This window comes from Squalius cephalus (genome assembly GCF_949319135.1).
Source record: "Squalius cephalus genome assembly, chromosome: 2".
Lineage (NCBI taxonomy): Eukaryota > Metazoa > Chordata > Actinopteri > Cypriniformes > Leuciscidae > Squalius > Squalius cephalus.
Genome location: NC_137123.1, coordinates 6,854,656 through 6,881,725, shown reverse-complemented (window position 1 = coordinate 6,881,725; position 27,070 = coordinate 6,854,656). Strand labels below are relative to the sequence as shown.

The following is a 27,070-nucleotide window of genomic DNA, read 5'->3' as shown; positions in this document are numbered from 1 at the left end:
GCTTGTATGAGCCATGCCGACAGCAACTTGTAAACAGAGCGTGCACGAGGAGAACTAGGCTCGTGCATTTTTTCAAAAAGTGGAGACGGTTCTTTTCTAAAATTCGGGAAAATCCTCCACTATACCTTTAACTTACAATAGTGAAAGATTTTTGATAACGTCTTCCCTCAGGTAGGCTGCATGTTTTCTTGCGTTGCTGAATGTTGGACTCATGAACAATAATCACGTTGTTTGTAGTCGCCCAAACTGATTAGCCGGAATCAAAAGCGGACAGTGAAAGAATGGATTTGCCGTTAGCGCGAGTCCCGATGGCTGTGAAGCGGGAGCGACAGCCGGGAGAGGATTCTGCTGGGTCTTAAAGCCTTCCGCGAAAGGCTATGTTTGCAAATCAAACAAAGATTTGTCTTAAAGAAATGGTTAATTCTTAATTTAGATCGTATGCCTGAAAATACGGGACAAACTGCGTTCCGTATGGCTTTCATACGGGACGCTTCATTGATGCCTTAAATACGGGACGATTCCATATTATACGGAACGGTTGGCAGTGTCACTACTGCTTTATTTATTTATCCAGTGTAAACTAGGTCACCGCCACACAAATGTGACTTTTTGTTGATGACTGTCCTACTACAGGATTTAACACAGAGTAACAGCTCTCTACCCGTTACAAAAGGCACTGTACCAGTCTGTCACAGGCAATTCTAGTTGCATTTTTCATCAATTCATTTCTTAAATTATCCTTTGACTATGTTCTGGCCACCTTCTAGTGGCGAAAACATTTTTTGGCCTGATGCCAATGACCCCTGTTGTATGAGCTCTCAGTATCAGACACTGTATCCTCCACTAGGTGGCGCTCTTTCAGTGTGATTAATGTAATATTCAGTCAGTGCTGATGGTGGGAGGAGCCAGTAAAGCTGATCATTACTGATAAAGAGCTGAAGAAAGAGGAAGGAACTAAAGCAGACAGATGTAGAGACAGAGAGATTCACACAGAGAACATTCAGCATAAAGAAGACTGAACTCAACTCACAATGAAGATCCTCCTCATCTTCTTCACTTTCTCCCTGATCTCAGGTCAGAGCTTTTCTCTTTCATCACTGCAGTAATGATGCTGTTTTCTGTTCATGAGGTTTCTGATCACAGTATCAATCTGATTGACAGGTGCAGTGAGATGCGTCAATGTCACTGGATATTCTGGAGGAAGTCTTCTTGTTGATTCTGGGGAAACATGGTACAGTTACTCCACTAAATATATGGCCAAATTATCTAAAAAATATTATCTCAAATCTCCTGATGAGTGGAGAACAATAATAAATGATTGGACATATGATAAATGGATTAATGCAGGACGATTCACACTGTTTAAAAACAATGAGGGAAAACTCATGATCTACATCAGAGATTTAATTCAACAAGATGCTGGAAGATACCGGATTAGAGTTTTTGGGCAGCAGTACATTGATATGACTTTGAAGGTGGAAGAAGGTCAGTCATTTTAAGATTAAAGGTTTTGTTTTGTAAAACTGTTGATCATTTCAAACATTTTATTTAAGTGAAATATATTTCTTCGTTTTGTTAATTACAGATTCCTGCTGTAAAGAGTCAAAGAGAGTGATGGTGAATATTGGAGAAACTGCAAACTTCAGCTGTGAATATTCACAGAATCACATTAATGATCCCAAGATCATATTCAAAAAAGGAAAAGACTCTATTGAACAGTTGATACATGCCACTGATACATGGAATAAGAAAGAAAGATTCAGTATTTCTGATGACAGACAAAATAAACTCATGACTGTGAGAATTACTGCTGTGACTCCAGATGATGGAGGAGTTTATTTATGTGGAGTTTGGATCAACAGAGACTCGTACAGTTACTCCATTATTAATACTGTTCATCTTCATATAATGAGTGAGTAGAACAAATAATCAATTTGTCACTGTTTTCCTTGTTTCAGGTTTTTTTTTTTGTTTTTTGTTTTTTTTTCAGCTTATAAACAAAGACTTTGAATGTTGACAGATTCGTGTTGTGGAGCGTCAAAGACAGTGAATGCAAACAGTGGAGAAACTGCTGATTTCAGCTGTAAATATTCTTGGAATCAAAGGGATGATGGGAAAACCATATTCAAAACCAAAAATAACATTATTGACGAGGTGATCTCCACTACTAACACATGGGATAAGAAAAAACGAGTCATCATTCAGAATGACTGGAATAACAACTTCTTCACTGTGAGAATTACTGCTGTGACTCCAGATGATGGAGGAGTTTATGTATGTGGAGTTTCAGCCTACAGTCACTCATACAGTTACTCCATTATTAATACTGTTCATCTATATATTATTAGTAAGTAGAACAAACTCAATCAAATCTGTTATACAGTACATGTTTTTTGAGGTCTTTGTTCATGAATAATTGATTAGGTATGATGCTGTGATTGACAGCTAAAGTGGGCGTGTCTAGAGGGACTGGCTGCTCAGGAGGTCGTATGATGATCAAGTGTGAACATCCTCAACACAAAACCAAGCCAAAATACATCTGTAAAGAATCAGATGGATGTTCAGAGAGGAAGAATCCAGGAGTTCAGGATAAATGGATGGAGAATGGAGATGTTTCTTTATATGACGACACCAGAGCAGGAGTCTTGATGGTGTTTTTTAGAGAGCTGAAAGCTGCAGATGCAGGAACATACAGATGTGGAGTGAATATGTCTCACTATACTGAGAGCTTCACTGAACTTCAGCTGGACGTCAGAGACGGTGAGAAACTGGAAATACTTTATCTGGCATACGTAAAATGTCTGTTACAATGTTTAATGTAATTTCTCTTGGCTTAGATGTTAAATATCCAAAGACGAAGACTGAATCTGCTCTTCATGGTAAAGAAGTCAGCATAACCTGTCAGATCCCAGAGGAACATAAAGTTCATTTCTGCAAAGAGGATGATGATCACATCTGTCAAAACATCAGCACATCTGCAGTGACAGAAATGAGTCCTTCATCTGAGAGAAATGAAGAGAGAGTTTTTACAGTGAGCATCAGTAATGTGAGCGTGAGAGATGCTGGAGTTTACTGGTGTGGAGCAGAAACCAGAGACACACATTTGACTTTCATCTCCCTGACCACCAAAATTCAGCTCAACCTCTTCAGTGAGTGAATTCAGATATATTAGAAACAATGTAGTCATCAAACATTTCTGTAGTTACAGTGAGATGGATGTTGAGTTCATAAGGTGTATTATAAATGAACAAAATATCTGATTGACAGCTAAAGTGGGCGTTTCTAGAGCGACTGGTCACTCAGGAGGTCGTATGATGATCAAGTGTGAACATCCTCAACACAAAACCAAGCCAAAATACTTCTGTAAAGAATCAGATGGATGTTCAGAGAGGAAGAATCCAGGAGTTCAGGATAAATGGATGGAGAATGGAGATGTTTCTTTATATGACGACACCAGAGCAGGAGTCTTGATGGTGTTTTTTAGAGAGCTGAAAGCTGCAGATGCAGGAACATACAGATGTGGAGTGAATGTGTCTCACTATACTGAGAGCTTCACTGAACTTCAGCTGGAAGTCAGAGACGGTGAGGAACCAGAAAAACTTTATCTGGCATACGTAAAATGTCTGTTACAATGTTTAATGTAATTTCTCTTGGCTTAGATGTTAAATATCCAAAGACGAAGACTGAATCTGCTCATCTTGGTGAAGAAGTCAACATCACATGTCAGATCCCAGAGGAACATAAAGTTCATTTCTGCAAAGAGGATGATGATCACATCTGTCAAAACATCAGCACATCTGCAGTGACAGAAATGAGTCCTTCATCTGAGAGAAATGAAGAGAGAGTTTTTACAGTGAGCATCAGTAATGTGAGCGTGAGAGATGCTGGAGTTTACTGGTGTGGAGCAGAAACCAGAGACACACATTTGACTTTCATCTCCCTGACCACCAAAATTCAGCTCAACCTCTTCAGTGAGTGAATTCAGATGATTTCATTGTAGTAAATAACAGTGGCAAGTCAAGATGTAACGATCTGTTAAATGGCATAGAGTCAAACTGTATTTGCTTAGGATAAACTTAAATCTACAAAAAATGCTCCCAGTAAACCTTGCACAATGCTCCCAGTAATCTAGAGTATGTTAGGAAAGGCCCTGAAGACTTCTATGGCGGCTAGTCCGAGCCACACTCAAGGAGAGTCAAGACCCCTTCGGGCAGAGCTACCAGCCACATCTTACAATTACACCATAACTGGAGCAATGGGAAGGAGCGTAACCTTAATTAATACCCAGATACCTGGACAAGGTGACAGCGAAGCGAGAATAACTATCATAGATATAGTCATCTCAAACATCTACCAAGCTCGACTTCTGAATATATTATTAGGGAGCCAAACACACAGTGCCGGCTCGACCTTACGCCAGTCATCCATAGTTTATTCTTCTCTAATAACAATCTTCTGTCAGAGACTTTAATTTTCCTCTAAAAACAACATTATTATTCACCTACTCAGGTAAAGGGAGTAGATTATATTATGTCTTTTTTAAACAACTTTTTGTACCCCACACCCTCTTCAGAGGGGGAGCGAGGAACATCTATTTTCCTCTGAGACAAGACAATGAGTCACTTTCCTCTAAAAACAACATGTTGTACCCCACACTCTTCTCAGAGGGGGAGGAAGGAGGTTATTAATCTCCTTCACAAGCAGTTCGCTGCTCAGAGGAAAACTACTATTCTCCTCTAAAAACAACATGTTGTACCCCACACTCTTCTCAGAGGGGGAGGGAGGAGGTTATTAATCTCCTTCACGAGCAGTTCGCTGCTTGGAGAAAAACTACTATTCTCCTCTAAAAACAGAACTTTGTACCCCAACAGCCTCATCAGAGGGGGAGGGATACGATTACTTTCCCCTAAAATAAGACGTTTTCACTCTCCTCTAAAAACAACATACTGTACCTCACACCCTCCTTTGAGGGGAAGGGAGGAGAATTTTATCCTCCTCTAAAAACAATTATTGTACCCCAGGAGGAAGGAAATAGGGGAGGAAGGAAATAGGGAGGATAAAAACAGAAGAAAAAAATCAAAAAAGGGCAAAAGTTCAGCCAGTGGCCCCATTTAAATATTCTCCTCTTTTTTTTTTGGAGCACCCAAAGCCCTCGGATCTGAGAGCGGCTTCCTCCAGTTATGGTGCCTCTGGTCACCACTCCTCGGAGGGGGACTCGGGCAGCTACACTCGGCTTCTGCTCCTCTCTCCAGGAACTTGATCACGCAGAGAGCTCAGATTATTTGGGAGTTCTTGTTTCACTATAGTGTCCCCGTCAGTATACTCGGGCATTAGGACCCACATAGACCACAGGGTGAGCACCCCCTGCTGGCCTCACTAACAGCGGCTTGACTTTGCAGATATTGCTCGTCTAATGGACTGTCTGCGATCTTGCATTTCAAGCCGGACCATTCCAAACTCAGTCTGGCTGTAGAACGAGTCATAAGCTCCACTAGCTCAACGTATTCTGTGTTTTGCTGTATGGACCAGGAAACAGATCTTTTATAAATATCTGTCTCTATTTACACCACACTTTCTATGTATTCAAAATCATAAGTGAGCAACGAGTCCTCATTTCCCATGGAAGAAGCTGCCGGGCAGGCTTCCACTTCAGGCATACAGACAGCAGAGCTTGCGGAAGAAGTGAAGAGAACTTTCTTACGCCCTTCAAACAGGTCCGTGTGAGATCCCCACGGCTGCAGCCTGTGCTCTACCTCAGCAATTACAGGGCTGGACGCCCCTGGCTTTCTAGTCTCCAGCTTCGCCTTGGTGCGTGGATACCCTGGCTCCACTTCAGGCCACGAGCCTGTCACTAGGCCTGTCGACCACTCGGCTCCACCTTGGCTTCTCGCTCCCTTAGCTCGACCTAGGACCATCATTCTTACCTCAACTGGTCATCACTGAGGCTCTGCCTTGGCCTCCAGGCATTTGCAGCTTATATGAGATTTATGGTATTGATAATTCAGCATCATTTGTGTTAAATTAACACATATTTGTTTGTTTGCAGTGGCTCCAGTAGTGAGACGTGAAGGAGAATCTGCTGAGATCTTCTGCCCTTATGATTCAATCTATAAATCAAAGTCAAAGTCTCTCTGTAAGGGGAAGTGCTCCACTAGAGATAGAAATACTCTCAATGAGACTGTGAGAGAAGAGAAAGAGACCAAGACTGACAGATTGACTCTGAATGATGACGTCACTGCAAGTGTCTTCACTGGGACCATCACTGGACTGACAGCAGAGGATGCTGGGAAATACTGGTGTGCAGTGACATTAGAGAGAGACGTGAATTATCTTTACACTCATCTGATCGTCATCATGAACGAGGGTGAGGAAGGTTTATACATCTGAATATGTGAAACTATGGCTGTGAATTGATGTTCTCATATTTCTAATATTTCCAGAGCTGAACTTGACTAAGTATGAAGGAGACGACGTGTCAATCCAGTGCAAACATCATGATGAACATCAGAAATGCTTCTGCAAAGCACATGAACCCTCCATGTGTGTGAAGGATGGAGTTTCATTGGAGATGATCAGAGATGATCGATTCTCTTTCAGTGATGAAGCTTCTACTGGAGTCTTTACCGTAAACATCACTGATCTGAGAGAAGAGGATTCTGGGATATACTGGTGTGGAGCTCACATCATCACCAAAGTGAATCTAGAAGTCAAGAAGAGTAAGTATTTCCTTTTGTCGAAGTAGATTGTCATGCAGCCGATTATAATTGATTTTAGTTTTTTTTATCTAACACCACACACTACACGTTTTGGTAAAAAGTTGAATGTTATAAAATACTTTTGAGTGCTGTAACATTAAAATTGGAAAGTACAGCCACATACACAATATGTGTTACAATTATTTTTTAGTTGTACATTTCAAATAATACACAAAATTTAACAGATGCATTAATTTAAGTGCTTTTATAAAATCGTAAGCTTCACATTTTTGCATTTAAACCATCCAAACTTTTATATTCTATGAGTCTTGTTGTGACCTCAACCTCAAAGAAAATTAGGGACGAGTCAAAATTATTTTTCAGCCACAAATTCTGATGAACATTAAAACTGCAAATGGGGCTCAACCTGAACTACGCTGTTTCTATATTAAGGTGATTAGCAAAAGTGATGGTTTTGACCTCACAAAAAGTGGTAGATTTTGAGATTAAATGTAGAGATTGCATGGTTGAGCAAGAGGTTGGTGGTTTGTGATTTCCTCAGGTTGAAAGCAGAAGTGAGAGAACTGAACAGCCACAAATAGATTTTAGGAAATTCACAGATGCAAATGATATTACATTACACCAAAACTAAAGCTAAACTATTATATATATATATATATATATATATATATATATATATATATATATATATATATATATATATATATATATATATGTCTGTGTTTGTGTGTGTGTGTGTTTATGAAAAATGGTGGTTTAGAGATTGATTCTGATTGAGATTAAACTGTTCACGTCTACTTGTTCTCCAGATTTGTCTGACAGAATCGTCATCTCTTGCGTTTGTGTGTCTTTACTGCTGATCGGAGCGTCAGTCCTGTTATTATACAAATTAGGATACATCAAGACACGAGGTGAGTACCGCACACACGCAAACACACACATGATTTAATGGTCTGCTGGCCTTGTGTGACCTGATACTGTTTTACATTTTCCCTGCGATTGTGAATTCAAATTACATTAGCAGTTTATGCCAGTTGTCACCTGATTTCATGGAAAAGGTATTTGTAACTATTTAGATTTTAAAAAAATCCTGTTTTGAAAAGGTCAAAAAAAAAAAAAAAGATAATTTCTTTCTTGAAACTGGCCTTCCTGTATTTTTTTATCTTATCATGATTTCCACTTGATTATGATTTTTCTTGTTTAATCATTTTGTTTTTCTTATATTCAGTAATATTCAGTAACTAAATTGAGCTGAATAATGACACATGTATCCTCTTTTGTGCTGGTGTGTGGTTGAATTGAGTTTGTCTCATAACTGATGCACTTTCCAACACTGACATTATTATTGAAATAGAATTGAACTAAATTGACCTGAAAAGTGACACTATTGTCTGTTTAGAGCTGCATTACAGATGAAATTGTATTTTTCGTAACTGAAGAGCTTTGCAACATTAACACCGTTATTGTCCTGTCTATTACTGTGAAGCTGCTTTGAAACAGTCTGAATTGTATAAAGCGCTTTAGAAATAAGGCTTTTCCTCTTGTTATTCCACAGATCAGCACCCTTCCACAGACGGGACAGAGATGAGCAGCGGAAAGGTGAGGGGCGTTTAGTTTCTTGTCTATTGAACAGTTTGCTGACTGTATTTTGCACATGAAGCAGAACTAGAACTATATGAGATGCAGAACATGTGAGTGACAGTGTCGTAGATTTTTTCCCTAAACCTAACTATCTGGGTTGTCTCCAATCGACATTCCCTGTCCTATTCTACCTTGTTAATCTAACTCACTTGCTGCGCAGCAGAAATTGACAGACAGACTTTAGCAAATGTCCTTTGAGTTATTTTGCTTGGGTGAGATTCGCTGAGAATTGCTTGAGTACTCTCCTGGCCGTAAATAAAGAACTCAAAGGACATTTGCTAAAGTCTGTCTGTCAATTTATGCTAACTTTTGATAAAGGTTGAACACAATGTCACCAAAACGTTCTGTTCTTTGCCTGCATTGTGTTCAACCTTTATCAAAAGTTAGTAAGACCTAAAAGAAGAAGAAGTAAGATTTAGTTTGTTATATTGTTAGACCTAGACGAGGAAGTCAGGTAAAAGTTTGTCATAATGTTAGACCCAAAAGAAAGTCTGGTAAAAGTTTGTCATAATGTTAGACCCAAAAGAAAGTCTGGTAAAAGTTTGTCATAATGTTAGACCCAAAGGAGAAGTCAGGTTAAAAGTTTAACAGGTTAAATTCAGGTTTTGAAGTTTAACTCTAAAAAAATTACTTTACTATCTTATTTATTAAAAATCCACCACAACAGCAGTGACCCGACATTCAGATGTTCAAGGGTGAAAATAAATGGAAAATTGTGATAATACACAATAAAAAAATAATAATAAACAAAAAAAAAATTATTTTATTATTATAAGCAAAAAAAAAAAGTATTTAAAGTCGTGATGAAACAGAAGTAGTGACAAATTTTTACTTATATATTGCGTTCATCTGAGCGAAATGATTTATTAAATAAAAATGAGGGGGTGGAGACTTGCTTCTGTCCGTCGTTGTTGATTGGATGTTGAGATGTGGGCGTGTCACTCAGAAATGGATGTGGAACTGAATCCACTGCAAAAAAATGAAATATGAATCATATGCATGAATGAATCAATAACATGCATTTAGAAAATAGATGTGGTGAATGTTTATTTCCATTATATTAGTGATTTTGGAGAACCCTCTCTCTGTGAATCTGCCTGTTATTTCCTGAACTGAATCTAGTTGTTATCTCTTGTCTGTTCTCAGGCGCCTCAGGCTGTGTGTGAATATGAGAATATCAGAGACGTCAGACAGCGCTTAGTCTCAGGAACAGGGGACGATGTGTTATATTCCAACGCTAAACTTTCCACAGACTCTTCTGATCCAAACCACACGCTGTATTCCACAGTCCAGTTACCCACAAACCCCTCTGATGATGGGCTCCTGTACGCGTCTGTCCGTTTCCAGAAGAAGAAGAAGCATGAAGAGTCTCTCAGTGACGCTAAAGTCACGTTCAATAACGAGGAGCTGTACACCACCGTCAGTCACCGCACGAGACTCAACTAGTTCAGTGAGATTATTACTGGATTGTATTGCTTTTTATGGAAGCTGGTCATTATTACAGTGACATTTTAATGTGTACAGTGACTCCTGAAATTATGTAAGCACTTAAGACTCTAGGTAACAGAACTCTTCAGGTAACAGAAACTGTAGATAAAACAAAAGCGTGTAGAAATGACAAACGCAGTGCAGGGTGTAATTAACCACTTACAGATTTATTTTCATTATGATTTTTTCTTACTGCAACTGTTTATTTATATGTTCTAATTACACTGTTCATGTTCAGATATGTCTCAGAAGGACCATGTGAAATAAAGCAGTGTTGTTAGATGCCATATCAGTTATGAGACTGAGATATTAATGTATGCTGATTGAATCATTCTCCTTGTTCTTATCATGTCTGTATTATACATTTTATATACATAATGTAAGTGTTGGACTGAATTTATTCAATGAAGATGTCAATAGAGGGAGCTGCAGACACTGCATTTCATATAGAGGAGCAGCAAATGAGTGTGTGTGTGTGTGTGTGTGTGTGTGTGTGTGTGTGTGTGTCATACAGGTCTCTGTTTATCAATGATCAGGGTGTTTTATATTCAGAGTGATCATCTTACAGGGAAATTAACCTGCAGAATCACCTTTAACCAGTCAGTGTTTGACTACTGATTATTATAGTTTTTATACTGCACTTCTGTTTAAACATTAAACATGTTGTTTTGAACAGTCTCCAGTTTTCTGGTTTGACAATTATTTATTAGGTAACAGCCAATGAACAGTGGCAATCCTGAAAAAACAGACTGATTTCAAGACACATTTGGATTCAAGCGTCAGTGTTTTTATGCTCTTCAGACTATATATATATATATAAATGTGTGCTAATTTGTTTGGCAGAAGCTTTAAACCTGCTCACAAGACAAAAGAACAGAAAGATGGTCTTTGGTTTAAGTGTCTGTGTGTCAGTGACAGCAGGACGTGTTTCATCACAGTGAGTCAGAAGAGTTTAGCAAGGAGGAGAAGGAAGAGGTGGAGCTGTTTGTTTTATAAGAAACTATTTAAGAGCACAAGATAAAAACACAAAATCAGACGCAACGGAGACAACTTGCAGTGTCTCTGACTGATGAACAATACAAGCGCATTCACAGTTGTACCATTCGTGATTATGGAGACCTTCCTCTTCTTCCTCTTCTTCACTATCTGCCTGATTAAAGGTCAGACGTTTTTAATTACAGTATCTCAGCCTGTAACTATTTACTCACCTGATATTAAATCATGAGTATTGTCACGTCTAAGCCTGTGGAACCATATATATGTGTGATTTATGTAAAGTGTCCTTGCCTTTAGAGTGGTATGATCCAGAGGGAGGAGTCAAGCCTATAAAAGAAGCACAGTGTAGTATTTGTGTGAGTGTGGGTTATAATATGTGGTTTGAGCTTGCCTATACGCAGATCAGATCTTTTTTGATCTTGTTTTAAAAATTGTACAGTTTTTTGTTTTGTTCATTTTATTTTTATTGCACAATTATTGTGGGACTTCCACCGTGTGTCAAAAAAATAAATAAATATCATCCTCAAAACTTATCCAGCGGTTTCCCTTGTCAAATCTGCCAGTGCAATCTTATCAAGCATTGTGTTATTATGTGTTTTCCCTGTTTTTATTTGTGAATTTTTACATTTTTGTTAGTATAAGATTGTAAGGCTCTTAAAAGAGGAACTGAATATGATTGACAGGTCACATGGGTGATGCTGCTGACGGCGTGACTGGCATCACAGGAGGAAGTATGATCATCAATTGTGTATATTTAACTAAAAATGAGAAAACAAAACAAAGTGCAAAAAGCTTTTGCAAAGTGTCTGGCAGTGAATGTACAACCATGACAGAAGTAAAGAGTGATTTATGGATCCCAGAAGAGAGATTCTCTATGATTGAGGATAAATCTCTTTTCATGATCAGTGTGCTCATTAGAAACCTGACCGTAACCGACAACGGGACGTACAGATGCCAAGCCGGCAGTGAAACCATTCAGATGGTGGATTTCAATGTGAAACAAGGTAAGAATTAATATTTATTTACCATGTTACTCAATTCCTCAGTCAGGGCTTCAGGTTTAACATCTTATGTTTATTCCTGAGACTTAATTTTACAGTAACAGGATTTGTTACACTTGTTTTCAGAGTCGTGTTGTGGGAGATCAGAGGAACAGACTGCTTATTTAGGAGGAACTGCTGTCATTCACTGCAAATATCCAGAAGAATATAAAAGTCATGGCAAGCTATTGTTCAAAGTGCAGAATGGATCATTAGAGTCTATTATTACTGCATTTGGAAATTCGGCCATAGATGGGAGGTTTTCTCTGAATGTAACTGAACAGGAACATGTTTTCACTGTGACTATTGCTGGTGTGAGAAGACGTGATGCCGGGGTGTATTTCTGTGGGATATACATCAACAATCCTATCTACATTCCCCTTCTCACAGAGATTCAGCTTCATGTTTCAGGTGAGCAACAATTAACAACAAATTACACATTAAATGTACATGTAATGTCAATTAAACAGTGTCATTTTGATGTCTGACCTATTTTCTGTATGTGGGCGACAATGGGAAATCAAGAACAAATGGCTTCAGTCCAGTCTGGTGAGTACTTTAACATACATATATGTCCCTCAGAATATCACAGTTTAGAACAGCAAATTGGAAGTGATGTGCAGATAATGTGATGATGCTGGCTGACCAAATACAACATCCCTAGCTCTTTGAAATATTCTAGTCTGGTCAGTGGTGGCTGGTCATCATCATCATCATAATGGTCTGAATAATGATTAAAATACGTTCATTTTATAGTGTTTTTAGGAGGCTCTGCCTGTCTCCTCTGATGATTTACCTCTGATTTTGATTTGTCAGATCACTCTAAAAAGAGATGTGTTAAAAAACAACACACAAGATGTGTTGATGGCATTTTGACACATGTTGTGTATATTTTTAACACACAATGTGTGTTAAAATGTAACTCTGGATAGAATAGCACTGGGTGGAGGAGAGCTTGTGTTTATGAAAAAAAATATAGGTATATTTTATATGGCATCCCATAAAATGCTCTAAAATAAATAAAGCAATATATTCAAATAAATAAATTAAATCTTAATTCATGAAAACTTAAAGAATAACGGTTGTTTTTTTCAGCCAATCACATCATGCCTCTTTTTCAATGTCTTTTTCAAATGCTGCTTTCACTTGTTATTAATAACCAGATTAACTTTATTTCTGTCAGACTCTACAGAAGCTCTTATTGAGAATGAACAGGTTTTGGTGTTGATGATTCATTGAATGTTTCATTTAAAGCAGGGGTGGGGAACGTTGATCCTGGAGGGCCATTGTCCTGCAGAGTTTAGCTCCAACCCTGAATAAAACATTTGGCTGCCTGCAACTTCAGTAATCCTGAAGACATTGATTAGCTTCAGGTGTGTTTGATTAGGTGTTTGATTAGGGTTGGAGCTAAACTCTGCAGGACAATGGCCCTCCAGGATCAACGTTCCCCACCCCTGATTTAAAGTCACCAGAATCGTGATTAGTGTCAGCTTTATTTGGGCTCTTGACCCTTGACTCTTTAACATTAGTTTTCTCTGATTGCTGTAAATGTGTATTTAATTTGCACATTTGAAACAGCAGAAATAAACACGAGAAAAATATGCCCAGATGATAATTTTATCATCATGAACGTAAGATTGTTCAGCAAGAGCTCAGAAAAGCTTAATATTTGAATGGTGAGTGTAATACATAAAAGATTAGCATAATGCAATTAGCTTAAAATTAATTAATAAATACACAGCTCGTACAGAATCTAACAGTCTAGGTATCAAGCAGACATCTCTCATGAGAGGATATTTTCCTAACATTCGCTGTCCTCCATGAGGCAGCGTAAGTGCAGTTGTCGCTCGTCTTCTGAAGGGTTGAAGTGCAGACAGTGAAATAACTGCTCGATGGTGTTTTAAGCCCCCAATGGCTCCTTAGAGGCAGCTAACCCTACCCTCAAACTTAAACCTACCCATCCCCTCGCTGCCTGGAAGCGCTGTTGTGGGCTTAAAACACCAAGTGCCGAAATAACTTGTGCTCTGAACGGAGTAGAGAGCAGCTTGGCTAAGTAGCCGTGCCTTGGCTTGAGAACAACTTTGGAGACGATAGGCCCAAACTCAAGTCAGGAAGCGCTGCCGGAGAGTGCTTGCAAATCACCCACTCGCTTGACCGATGCTAATGCTAGCAGGAGTGCAGTTCGATCGGGGGCCCTTTGAACATCGATAGGTCCCAAGAGGGTATGGTAAGAGGACGAGGCGGGTTGAGCCTTCTTGCCCCTTTCAGGAAGTGAACAATCAGGTTGCTTCTACCCAAAAATTGGCCGGTCACAGGAGCGTGGTGCGCTGCTATGGCCGCCACATAGACTTTGCGCGTGGAGGGGTTGCGTCCCGCATGCAGCAACTCTAGTAGAAAGAAAAGCACCAGCCGTACTTCACAGGAAATCTTAAGCTCGGGTCCCTGATGCTTAGGAGGGTAGCATTTAGACTCGTGAGGGTGCTGTCGATGCTCACGCGCTGGCTGTGGCTGAGTGGTCGCAAGGCGCTGGCTTGGCTCGGACGACTCTGTGCTGCAGAGCTGGAGCGATTTGGCAGTAAGTGGTGCATTGCCTGCGAAGACTTCTGTGCCACCGTGAAGCGCTCAGCGAAGCCGTCTACTGTGAGTTCAAAGAGGCCAGTGGTGGAGACTGGAGAATCGAGGAAGACAGCTCTGTCTGCGTCCTTGATTTCAGTCAGATTAAGCCATAAGTGGCGCCCCAGCACCACTAGGCTGGCCATGGCTTGTTCAGTGGCCTGGGCGGTGGCCTTCGTGGCATGCAGGGCCAGGTCTGTAGCGCTGCAGGGGTCACAGGATGACCACAGTTTCCATCCAGCAAGACGCAGAATGAGCAAAACAAAATATCAGATGCTGTGCAACGAGATCGGTCCGCTGGTTAATCCAGTTATGCCGTCCCATCGAGTCACATGTCGTTTTTGATGCACATCGAGGAATTTATTTGATAAAAGTGTTTCCATCTTATACAGTTTATATGCATGTCTTTTAATCGGATACAAAATCTATCCTCCTCAATTGTGTTTTTTTATGCACATTTGAACAATTTATGTGCATCTTGGCATTTCCATCCAGTGTTTTTTATGTGATATCCCAAAATGTGCACACAAAAAGGTTGATGGAAACATAGATACTGACAATTTGAACAGGAAGTGAAAATTCTGACAAGTCGTTGTCATAGTAAGATGAATTATAAGTAATCTTCATATGCCTCTTATTATTCAGTTTCTATTCTGAATTTTTGGAAATTCTCTTTCTTTTACCAGACAGTGTTTCTCTCTTGTGTTTTCCAGGTTCATTTTTGATTATCGTCACTGCAGAGACTTTAGTTTTACTCCTGATAGCAGTTCCACTGATTATAGTGGCTGTGCGAATGAAAAAGACTAAAGGTAATATTGTACACTAAACACAGTCCTTTTCTCTAATGTTTTGCATTTTGAGCATACAACAAAACACTGAAAATAACCTTAAAATTTGGTTTGGGATGATTTTATCTGGATTAAATTATAAAGAGTTTTGAAGCAGTAATCTGAGTAAGACTGTAATGTTGATCTATTGCTCAGGTCTGTCGCCGTCCACCACTGTTGTGTTTAATCCAGTGATTTATGAACAGGTGAGTCAGTCGTCCACCACTGTAGTGTTTAATCCAGTGATTTATGAACAGGTGAGTCAGTCGTCCACCACTGTAGTGTTTAATCCAGTGATTTATGAACAGGTGAGTCAGTCGTCCACCACTGTAGTGTTTAATCCAGTGATTTATGAACAGGCGAGTCAGTCGTCCACCACTGTAGTGTTTAATCCAGTGATTTATGAACAGTTGAATCAGTCGTCCACCACTGTAGTGTTTAATCCAGTGATTTATGAACAGGTGAGTCAGTCGTCCACCACTGTAGTGTTTAATCCAGTGATTTATGAACAGGTGAGTCAGTCGTCCACCACTGTAGTGTTTAATCCAGTGATTTATGAACAGGTGAGTCAGTCGTCCACCACTGTAGTGTTTAATCCAGTGATTTATGAACAGGCGAGTCAGTCGTCCACCACTGTAGTGTTTAATCCAGTGATTTATGAACAGGCGAGTCAGTCGTCCACCACTGTAGTGTTTAATCCAGTGATTTATGAACAGTTGAGTCAGTCGTCCACCACTGTAGTGTTTAATCCAGTGATTTATGAACAGGTGAGTCAGTCGTCCACCACTGTAGTGTTTAATCCAGTGTTTTATGAACAGTTGAATCAGTCGTCCACCACTGTAGTGTTTAATCCAGTGATTTATGAACAGTTGAATCAGTCGTCCACCGCTGTAGTGTTTAATCCAGTGATTTATGAACAGGTGAATCAGTCGTCCACCACTGTAGTGTTTAATCCAGTGATTTATGAACAGGCGAGTCAGTCGTCCACCACTGTAGTGTTTAATCCAGTGTTTTATGAACAGGTGAGTCAGTCGTCCACCACTGTAGTGTTTAATCCAGTGATTTATGAACAGTTGAATCAGTCGTCCACCACTGTAGTGTTTAATCCAGTGATTTATGAACAGGCGAGTCAGTCGTCCACCACTGTAGTGTTTAATCCAGTGATTTATGAACAGGTGAGTCAGTCGTCCACCACTGTAGTGTTTAATCCAGTGATTTATGAACAGTTGAATCAGTCGTCCACCACTGTAGTGTTTAATCCAGTGATTTATGAACAGGTGAGTCAGTCGTCCACCACTGTAGTGTTTAATCCAGTGATTTATGAACAGTTGAATCAGTCGTCCACCACTGTAGTGTTTAATCCAGTGATTTATGAACAGTTGAATCAGTCGTCCACCACTGTAGTGTTTAATCCAGTGATTTATGAACAGTTGAGTCAGTCGTCCACCACTGTAGTGTTTAATCCAGTGATTTATGAACAGGTGAGTCAGTCGTCCACCACTGTAGTGTTTAATCCAGTGATTTATGAACAGTTGAATCAGTCGTCCACCACTGTAGTGTTTAATCCAGTGATTTATGAACAGTTGAATCAGTCGTCCACCACTGTAGTGTTTAATCCAGTGATTTATGAACAGTTGAGTCAGTCGTCCACCACTGTAGTGTTTAATCCAGTGATTTATGAACAGTTGAATCAGTCGTCCACCACTGTAGTGTTTAATCCAGTGATTTATGAACAGGTGAGTCAGTCGTCCACCACTGTAGTGTTTAATCCAGTGATTTATGAACAGTTGAGTCAGTCGTCCACCACTGTAGTGTTTAATCCAGTGATTTATGAACAGGTGAATCAGTCGTCCACCACTGTAGTGTTTAATCCAGTGATTTATGAACAGGTGAGTCAGTCGTCCACCACTGTAGTGTTTAATCCAGTGATTTATGAACAGGTGAGTCAGTCGTCCACCACTGTAGTGTTTAATCCAGTGATTTATGAACAGGTGAGTCAGTCGTCCACCACTGTAGTGTTTAATCCAGTGATTTATGAACAGTTGAATCAGTCGTCCACCACTGTAGTGTTTAATCCAGTGATTTATGAACAGGCGAGTCAGTCGTCCACCACTGTAGTGTTTAATCCAGTGATTTATGAACAGTTGAGTCAGTCGTCCACCACTGTAGTGTTTAATCCAGTGATTTATGAACAGGCGAGTCAGTCGTCCACCACTGTAGTGTTTAATCCAGTGATTTATGAACAGGTTAGTCAGTCGTCCACCACTGTAGTGTTTAATCCAGTGATTTATGAACAGGTGAGTCAGTCGTCCACCACTGTAGTGTTTAATCCAGTGATTTATGAACAGGTGAGTCAGTCGTCCACCACTGTAGGGTTTAATCCAGTGATTTATGTACAGTTGAGTCAGTCGTCCACCACTGTAGTGTTTAATCCAGTGATTTATGAACAGGTGAGTCAGTCGTCCACCACTGTAGTGTTTAATCCAGTGATTTATGAACAGGTGAGTCAGTCGTCCACCACTGTAGTGTTTAATCCAGTGATTTATGAACAGGTGAGTCAGTCGTCCACCACTGTAGTGTTTAATCCAGTGATTTATGAACAGGTGAGTCAGTCGTCCACCACTGTAGTGTTTAATCCAGTGATTTATGAACAGGTGAGTCAGTCGTCCACCACTGTAGTGTTTAATCCAGTGATTTATGAACAGGTGAGTCAGTCGTCCACCACTGTAGTGTTTAATCCAGTGATTTATGAACAGGTGAGTCAGTCGTCCACCACTGTAGTGTTTAATCCAGTGATTTATGAACAGGTGAGTCAGTCGTCCACCACTGTAGTGTTTAATCCAGTGATTTATGAACAGGTGAATCAGTCGTCCACCACTGTAGTGTTTAATCCAGTGATTTATGAACAGGTGAGTCAGTCGTCCACCACTGTAGTGTTTAATCCAGTGATTTATGAACAGGTGAGTCAGTCGTCCACCACTGTAGTGTTTAATCCAGTGATTTATGAACAGGTGAGTCAGTCGTCCACCACTGTAGTGTTTAATCCAGTGATTTATGAACAGTTGAATCAGTCGTCCACCACTGTAGTGTTTAATCCAGTGATTTATGAACAGGTGAGTCAGTCGTCCACCACTGTAGTGTTTAATCCAGTGATTTATGAACAGGTGAGTCAGTCGTCCACCACTGTAGTGTTTAATCCAGTGATTTATGAACAGGTGAATCAGTCGTCCACCACTGTAGTGTTTAATCCAGTGATTTATGAACAGGCGAGTCAGTCGTCCACCACTGTAGTGTTTAATCCAGTGATTTATGAACAGTTGAATCAGTCGTCCACCACTGTAGTGTTTAATCCAGTGATTTATGAACAGGCGAGTCAGTCGTCCACCACTGTAGTGTTTAATCCAGTGATTTATGAACAGTTGAGTCAGTCGTCCACCACTGTAGTGTTTAATCCAGTGATTTATGAACAGGCGAGTCAGTCGTCCACCACTGTAGTGTTTAATCCAGTGATTTATGAACAGTTGAATCAGTCGTCCACCACTGTAGTGTTTAATCCAGTGATTTATGAACAGGTGAGTCAGTCGTCCACCACTGTAGTGTTTAATCCAGTGATTTATGAACAGGTGAGTCAGTCGTCCACCACTGTAGTGTTTAATCCAGTGATTTATGAACAGGTGAGTCAGTCGTCCACCACTGTAGTGTTTAATCCAGTGATTTATGAACAGTTGAGTCAGTCGTCCACCACTGTAGTGTTTAATCCAGTGATTTATGAACAGGTGAGTCAGTCGTCCACCACTGTAGTGTTTAATCCAGTGATTTATGAACAGGCGAGTCAGTCGTCCACCACTGTAGTGTTTAATCCAGTGATTTATGAACAGGTGAGTCAGTCGTCCACCACTGTAGTGTTTAATCCAGTGATTTATGAACAGGTGAGTCAGTCGTCCACCACTGTAGTGTTTAATCCAGTGATTTATGAACAGGTGAGTCAGTCGTCCACCACTGTAGTGTTTAATCCAGTGATTTATGAACAGGTGAGTCAGTCGTCCACCACTGTAGTGTTTAATCCAGTGATTTATGAACAGGCGAGTCAGTCGTCCACCACTGTAGTGTTTAATCCAGTGATTTATGAACAGGTGAGTCAGTCGTCCACCACTGTAGTGTTTAATCCAGTGATTTATGAACAGGCGAGTCAGTCGTCCACCACTGTAGTGTTTAATCCAGTGATTTATGAACAGGTGAGTCAGTCGTCCACCACTGTAGTGTTTAATCCAGTGATTTATGAACAGGTGAGTCAGTCGTCCACCACTGTAGTGTTTAATCCAGTGATTTATGAACAGGTGAGTCAGTCGTCCACCACTGTAGTGTTTAATCCAGTGATTTATGAACAGGTGAGTCAGTCGTCCACCACTGTAGTGTTTAATCCAGTGATTTATGAACAGGTGAGTCAGTCGTCCACCACTGTAGTGTTTAATCCAGTGATTTATGAACAGGTGAGTCAGTCGTCCACCACTGTAGTGTTTAATCCAGTGATTTATGAACAGTTGAATCAGTCGTCCACCACTGTAGTGTTTAATCCAGTGATTTATGAACAGGTGAGTCAGTCGTCCACCACTGTAGTGTTTAATCCAGTGATTTATGAACAGGTGAGTCAGTCGTCCACCACTGTAGTGTTTAATCCAGTGATTTATGAACAGGTGAGTCAGTCGTCCACCACTGTAGTGTTTAATCCAGTGATTTATGAACAGGTGAGTCAGTCGTCCACCACTGTAGTGTTTAATCCAGTGATTTATGAACAGGTGAGTCAGTCGTCCACCACTGTAGTGTTTAATCCAGTGATTTATGAACAGGCGAGTCAGTCGTCCACCACTGTAGTGTTTAATCCAGTGATTTATGAACAGGTGAGTCAGTCGTCCACCACTGTAGTGTTTAATCCAGTGATTTATGAACAGTTGAATCAGTCGTCCACCACTGTAGTGTTTAATCCAGTGATTTATGAACAGTTGAGTCAGTCGTCCACCACTGTAGTGTTTAATCCAGTGATTTATGAACAGTTGAATCAGTCGTCCACCACTGTAGTGTTTAATCCAGTGATTTATGAACAGGCGAGTCAGTCGTCCACCACTGTAGTGTTTAATCCAGTGATTTATGAACAGGTGAGTCAGTCGTCCACCACTGTAGTGTTTAATCCAGTGATTTATGAACAGTTGAATCAGTCGTCCACCACTGTAGTGTTTAATCCAGTGATTTATGAACAGTTGAATCAGTCGTCCACCACTGTAGTGTTTAATCCAGTGATTTATGAACAGGTGAGTCAGTCGTCCACCACTGTAGTGTTTAATCCAGTGATTTATGAACAGTTGAATCAGTCGTCCACCACTGTAGTGTTTAATCCAGTGATTTATGAACAGTTGAATCAGTCGTCCACCACTGTAGTGTTTAATCCAGTGATTTATGAACAGGCGAGTCAGTCGTCCACCACTGTAGTGTTTAATCCAGTGATTTACTGTATGAACAGGTGAGTCAGTCGTCCACCACTGTAGTGTTTAATCCAGTGATTTATGAACAGTTGAATCAGTCGTCCACCACTGTAGTGTTTAATCCAGTGATTTATGAACAGGTGAGTCAGTCGTCCACCACTGTAGTGTTTAATCCAGTGATTTATGAACAGGTGAGTCAGTCGTCCACCACTGTAGTGTTTAATCCAGTGTTTTATGAACAGGTGAGTCAGTCGTCCACCACTGTAGTGTTTAATCCAGTGATTTATGAACAGGCGAGTCAGTCGTCCACCACTGTAGTGTTTAATCCAGTGATTTATGAACAGTTGAGTCAGTCGTCCACCACTGTAGTGTTTAATCCAGTGATTTATGAACAGTTGAATCAGTCGTCCACCACTGTAGTGTTTAATCCAGTGATTTATGAACAGGTGAATCAGTCGTCCACCACTGTAGTGTTTAATCCAGTGATTTATGAACAGGTGAGTCAGTCGTCCACCACTGTAGTGTTTAATCCAGTGATTTATGAACAGTTGAATCAGTCGTCCACCACTGTAGTGTTTAATCCAGTGATTTATGAACAGGCGAGTCAGTCGTCCACCACTGTAGTGTTTAATCCAGTGATTTATGAACAGGCGAGTCAGTCGTCCACCACTGTAGTGTTTAATCCAGTGATTTATGAACAGGTGAGTCAGTCGTCCACCACTGTAGTGTTTAATCCAGTGATTTATGAACAGGTGAGTCAGTCGTCCACCACTGTAGTGTTTAATCCAGTGATTTATGAACAGGCGAGTCAGTCGTCCACCACTGTAGTGTTTAATCCAGTGATTTATGAACAGGTGAGTCAGTCGTCCACCACTGTAGTGTTTAATCCAGTGATTTATGAACAGTTGAATCAGTCGTCCACCACTGTAGTGTTTAATCCAGTGATTTATGAACAGGCGAGTCAGTCGTCCACCACTGTAGTGTTTAATCCAGTGATTTATGAACAGGTGAGTCAGTCGTCCACCACTGTAGTGTTTAATCCAGTGATTTATGAACAGGCGAGTCAGTCGTCCACCACTGTAGTGTTTAATCCAGTGATTTACTGTATGAACAGGTGAGTCAGTCGTCCACCACTGTAGTGTTTAATCCAGTGATTTATGAACAGTTGAATCAGTCGTCCACCACTGTAGTGTTTAATCCAGTGATTTATGAACAGGTGAGTCAGTCGTCCACCACTGTAGTGTTTAATCCAGTGATTTATGAACAGTTGAATCAGTCGTCCACCACTGTAGTGTTTAATCCAGTGATTTATGAACAGGTGAATCAGTCGTCCACCACTGTAGTGTTTAATCCAGTGATTTATGAACAGGTGAGTCAGTCGTCCACCACTGTAGTGTTTAATCCAGTGATTTATGAACAGGTTAGTCAGTCGTCCACCACTGTAGTGTTTAATCCAGTGATTTATGAACAGTTGAATCAGTCGTCCACCACTGTAGTGTTTAATCCAGTGATTTATGAACAGTTGAATCAGTCGTCCACCACTGTAGTGTTTAATCCAGTGATTTATGAACAGGCGAGTCAGTCGTCCACCACTGTAGTGTTTAATCCAGTGATTTATGAACAGGCGAGTCAGTCGTCCACCACTGTAGTGTTTAATCCAGTGATTTATGAACAGGTGAGTCAGTCGTCCACCACTGTAGTGTTTAATCCAGTGATTTATGAACAGTTGAATCAGTCGTCCACCACTGTAGTGTTTAATCCAGTGATTTATGAACAGGCGAGTCAGTCGTCCACCACTGTAGTGTTTAATCCAGTGATTTATGAACAGGTGAGTCAGTCGTCCACCACTGTAGTGTTTAATCCAGTGATTTATGAACAGGCGAGTCAGTCGTCCACCACTGTAGTGTTTAATCCAGTGATTTATGAACAGGTGAGTCAGTCGTCCACCACTGTAGTGTTTAATCCAGTGATTTATGAACAGGTGAGTCAGTCGTCCACCACTGTAGTGTTTAATCCAGTGATTTATGAACAGGTGAGTCAGTCGTCCACCACTGTAGTGTTTAATCCAGTGATTTATGAACAGGCGAGTCAGTCGTCCACCACTGTAGTGTTTAATCCAGTGATTTATGAACAGGTGAGTCAGTCGTCCACCACTGTAGTGTTTAATCCAGTGATTTATGAACAGTTGAATCAGTCGTCCACCACTGTAGTGTTTAATCCAGTGATTTATGAACAGGCGAGTCAGTCGTCCACCACTGTAGTGTTTAATCCAGTGATTTATGAACAGGTGAGTCAGTCGTCCACCACTGTAGTGTTTAATCCAGTGATTTATGAACAGGCGAGTCAGTCGTCCACCACTGTAGTGTTTAATCCAGTGATTTATGAACAGGTGAGTCAGTCGTCCACCACTGTAGTGTTTAATCCAGTGATTTATGAACAGGTGAGTCAGTCGTCCACCACTGTAGTGTTTAATCCAGTGATTTATGAACAGGTGAGTCAGTCGTCCACCACTGTAGTGTTTAATCCAGTGATTTATGAACAGTTGAGTCAGTCGTCCACCACTGTAGTGTTTAATCCAGTGATTTATGAACAGGCGAGTCAGTCGTCCACCACTGTAGTGTTTAATCCAGTGATTTATGAACAGGTGAGTCAGTCGTCCACCACTGTAGTGTTTAATCCAGTGATTTATGAACAGGTGAGTCAGTCGTCCACCACTGTAGTGTTTAATCCAGTGATTTATGAACAGGCGAGTCAGTCGTCCACCACTGTAGTGTTTAATCCAGTGATTTATGAACAGGTGAGTCAGTCGTCCACCACTGTAGTGTTTAATCCAGTGATTTATGAACAGGTGAGTCAGTCGTCCACCACTGTAGTGTTTAATCCAGTGATTTATGAACAGTTGAATCAGTCGTCCACCACTGTAGTGTTTAATCCAGTGATTTATGAACAGGTGAGTCAGTCGTCCACCACTGTAGTGTTTAATCCAGTGATTTATGAACAGTTGAATCAGTCGTCCACCACTGTAGTGTTTAATCCAGTGATTTATGAACAGGTGAGTCAGTCGTCCACCACTGTAGTGTTTAATCCAGTGATTTATGAACAGGTGAATCAGTCGTCCACCACTGTAGTGTTTAATCCAGTGATTTATGAACAGTTGAATCAGTCGTCCACCACTGTAGTGTTTAATCCAGTGATTTATGAACAGTTGAGTCAGTCGTCCACCACTGTAGTGTTTAATCCAGTGATTTATGAACAGGTGAGTCAGTCGTCCACCACTGTAGTGTTTAATCCAGTGATTTATGAACAGGCGAGTCAGTCGTCCACCACTGTAGTGTTTAATCCAGTGATTTATGAACAGGCGAGTCAGTCGTCCACCACTGTAGTGTTTAATCCAGTGATTTATGAACAGGCGAGTCAGTCGTCCACCACTGTAGTGTTTAATCCAGTGATTTATGAACAGGCGAGTCAGTCGTCCACCACTGTAGTGTTTAATCCAGTGATTTATGAACAGGCGAGTCAGTCGTCCACCACTGTAGTGTTTAATCCAGTGATTTATGAACAGGTGAATCAGTCGTCCACCACTGTAGTGTTTAATCCAGTGATTTATGAACAGTTGAATCAGTCGTCCACCACTGTAGTGTTTAATCCAGTGATTTATGAACAGGCGAGTCAGTCGTCCACCACTGTAGTGTTTAATCCAGTGATTTATGAACAGGCGAGTCAGTCGTCCACCACTGTAGTGTTTAATCCAGTGATTTATGAACAGTTGAATCAGTCGTCCACCACTGTAGTGTTTAATCCAGTGATTTATGAACAGGTGAGTCAGCACAAACTATTTGAGGATTTTTATTTCTTGCTCGACTCTGTAATGATATTGAATCTCCAGCAGCTGGTGTGTGAATGATCATAATCTTGTGTTAAACTCTGTAAACCTGAAAAACAGATTGAGATCTTTGAGGGGTCTGTTAACTAACTGAAGTTTCCTGCGACTGTAGATCAAAGACACTGGACGTCACTGTAATCCAGAGGACAAGGACACAGAAACAACAGTGATTTACATCAGCTGTGTTTCCTCAACCAACACCACAACACAAATGACTTCATTTTAACTAATCAGCCTAATATATAATAAACGTTCATAAGCATATTAAAAGCCAAGAGAAATCTTCATCCTTCTCATAATTTACATTGTTTTACTGAAAATGATTCCTCACCAATCTCGTTTTGTTTTTTCTATTCACAAGACTGGATTCATCTTCATGACTTGATTATTTGGTCTTTTTGTATTGTGATTATCAGTACTTCAGCAGTGTTATATTTGGTCTTGATATGTTTACAGCTGACATACAGAACTATGGATCAGAAATATATTAAATGTATTCATTTTTAAAGCTAAATGTTTAATGAGATACTTATATTCTGTAGTTTAATGGACAGATTAGATGTTATACTGGATTGCAAGTGAAGCATACATTGTAAAAAATTGTCCTGAAAATTTACGTTAACATATTGGTAAAAAGTTGCCAGTAATTCAGTTAATCTTAAAGTTCTTTACCGTATTTTACAGTGTGTAAAAATAAATGCACTAATTTAAAACTCGAGTTAACTCATTTCATTTGTAGAAACTGACTGCATTAATTCACTCAGCTGCCATTTAATTTAACTGCCATTGTGTCATGACAACTCTCGGGAGATTGGTATGCTAATAGAGATTGGCATGGTAATGGATATGGTAATGTTAATGTATTTGGTCTTGGGGGAATAGATCTGCTACGCTGCTGCTGCTGCACGTCACATACATCAATTAACCACCCAACAAAGCAACACAAACACAAACAGATCATTTACAGGTTGTACACCCAATACCAATAACGCTGTTGTGCAACAGCTGGAAAGAAGACTATTGCTATACACTGTAAAGCAAAGTTTCCCCCTACACAGTTGCACAGGGTAATGAAAGAAACAGACAATATAAGTACATGTGCTGTCGAGTGAGAAAACAAGCGCAGCATCAGCAATGACAATGATGCCATTGACAGGAAGGGATAGAAACAAACCCCCCCAAAAACAAGCAGATCTATCACCAAGACGTACTGTTTCTTTTCTTCTTCATGGGATCGCATGTTTTACTATCTATGTGTGCCTTGGCAGCCTTGCCGACCGGCTTAGCACTAGAAATGCAGTACTCTTGAAATGTGTTCTCTTGATAAATATATATAATCCTGCAAGCTGATAGATAGATAGATAGATAGATCGATAGATCGATAGATAGATAGAAATCACATGACCAATGACAAACAAAGCCTCACTTTCTGTCCAATCACGTGCACGGTTCATTTTGCATGTCAGAATGTTCGAACCACCAGATCTTACTTTACAATTAAGTTTTCATTCACACTTATTTAATTACATTTTTAAATACCCAGTCACAATAAATATGAAGAATACAAATTATTTAAGGAAAATAAAATATTTGCCATGTGCAATTCATATATGTGTACATTATTCTTCTATTTCATCATATTGAAATTCATACTGGCATTAAATGCCACAGTTTAATGGTTGAATTAATTTATCACAGAGAGAAATGTAACACATACACACAATGTTAGGCTTTTATTTGTGCATGTAACATGAAACTAACTAGGGACCGCGTGGTGGCTGCTTCGTCCTGCTGCTTTCACAGAGTTTTGGCTGCTTTATTGTTTGCTTAACACCAGATGCCGCTGTGCTCAACACTCTCGAAGATTTAAATCTATTCCCTGAACAATCAGGGGAAAGCATCAGTGCTTCATGAGGCTTCATTTGTCCATCCCTACTGAGTCCACAGAACTGAAATCCTTTCAGCCAGCAAGCCTATAGACTGAAGCCCCACCTACAGCAGGAACAAACTAAAAAGTTTGTAACAATCAAATTAAATACTATAAAACCCCAACACAACCAGACTTAAACTTCCAAACAGCTAGTACATCAACCATTAACAGGAAAATAGTTTAACAACAAATTGAATGTTCCTAAATTCTCCCCCTCTGACATCACACCAAAATGGTAGCTTCCACAGGAAGTGATATGACTGTTGCTTTAAAAAGCACTTTAACCAGGGGGGCAGGGTTTTCTATTATTTTGAAGTTTCCCCGGGCGCCGCCATTGGCTAGCGGACCCCCACCTGCTGTTAGCATCCCATTGACTCCCATTCATTTTGGCGTCACTTTGACAGCGAATAACTTTACATCTGAGGCGTTTAAAGACTCCATTTGTCCATTGTTTATTTC

At 40.2% G+C, this 27,070-nt stretch overlaps 2 protein-coding genes across 4 annotated transcripts; both read left to right on the top strand.

Moving 5' to 3' along the window:
- The first annotated feature begins 956 nt into the window (after positions 1-956).
- LOC307154451 (polymeric immunoglobulin receptor) lies at positions 957-10,869 on the top strand. 2 transcript variants are annotated; one of them, XM_079864400.1, is made up of 13 exons: positions 957-1,074; positions 1,162-1,485; positions 1,586-1,912; positions 2,021-2,347; positions 2,446-2,760; positions 2,838-3,149; positions 3,268-3,582; positions 3,660-3,971; positions 6,047-6,364; positions 6,441-6,716; positions 7,526-7,627; positions 8,272-8,315; positions 9,504-10,869. In XM_079864400.1, exons 1-13 carry the CDS (start codon positions 1,032-1,034, stop codon positions 9,801-9,803), a joined length of 3,315 nt encoding a protein of 1,104 aa, XP_079720526.1. In that variant the 5' UTR covers positions 957-1,031; the 3' UTR covers positions 9,804-10,869. The 2 variants fall into 2 exon arrangements, with proteins under 2 accessions (XP_079720526.1, XP_079720527.1); XM_079864401.1 differs by having other exon boundaries at positions 2,425-2,760.
- A 2-nt stretch (positions 10,870-10,871) lies between these two features.
- LOC307154530 (polymeric immunoglobulin receptor-like) lies at positions 10,872-25,398 on the top strand. Of its 2 annotated transcripts, none has more exons than XM_079864543.1 (7): positions 10,872-11,005; positions 11,525-11,845; positions 11,969-12,292; positions 12,407-12,430; positions 15,208-15,303; positions 15,478-15,527; positions 24,794-25,398. In XM_079864543.1, the coding sequence occupies exons 1-7, from the start codon at positions 10,915-10,917 to the stop codon at positions 24,905-24,907; spliced, it is 1,020 nt and encodes a 339-aa protein (XP_079720669.1). In that variant the 5' UTR covers positions 10,872-10,914; the 3' UTR covers positions 24,908-25,398. The 2 variants fall into 2 exon arrangements, with proteins under 2 accessions (XP_079720669.1, XP_079720670.1); XM_079864544.1 differs by having other exon boundaries at positions 10,879-11,005; positions 11,748-11,845.
- Positions 25,399-27,070: the final 1,672 nt, after the last annotated feature.

Excerpts from the sequence above, each read along its gene's own strand:
- LOC307154451 (XM_079864400.1), top strand. The coding sequence starts at position 1,032 with ATGAAGATCCTCCTCATCTTCTTCACTTTCTCCCTGATCTCAG. Across the intron at positions 2,348-2,445 it reads TGTTCATCTATATATTATTA|CTAAAGTGGGCGTGTCTAGA; the intron begins GTAAGTAGAACA and ends TGTGATTGACAG. Across the intron at positions 6,717-7,525 it reads GAATCTAGAAGTCAAGAAGA|ATTTGTCTGACAGAATCGTC; the intron begins GTAAGTATTTCC and ends CTTGTTCTCCAG.
- LOC307154530 (XM_079864543.1), top strand. The coding sequence starts at position 10,915 with ATGAACAATACAAGCGCATTCACAGTTGTACCATTCGTGATTATGGAG. Across the intron at positions 11,006-11,524 it reads CACTATCTGCCTGATTAAAG|GTCACATGGGTGATGCTGCT; the intron begins GTCAGACGTTTT and ends TATGATTGACAG. Across the intron at positions 12,293-12,406 it reads GATTCAGCTTCATGTTTCAG|AACAAATGGCTTCAGTCCAG; the intron begins GTGAGCAACAAT and ends TGGGAAATCAAG.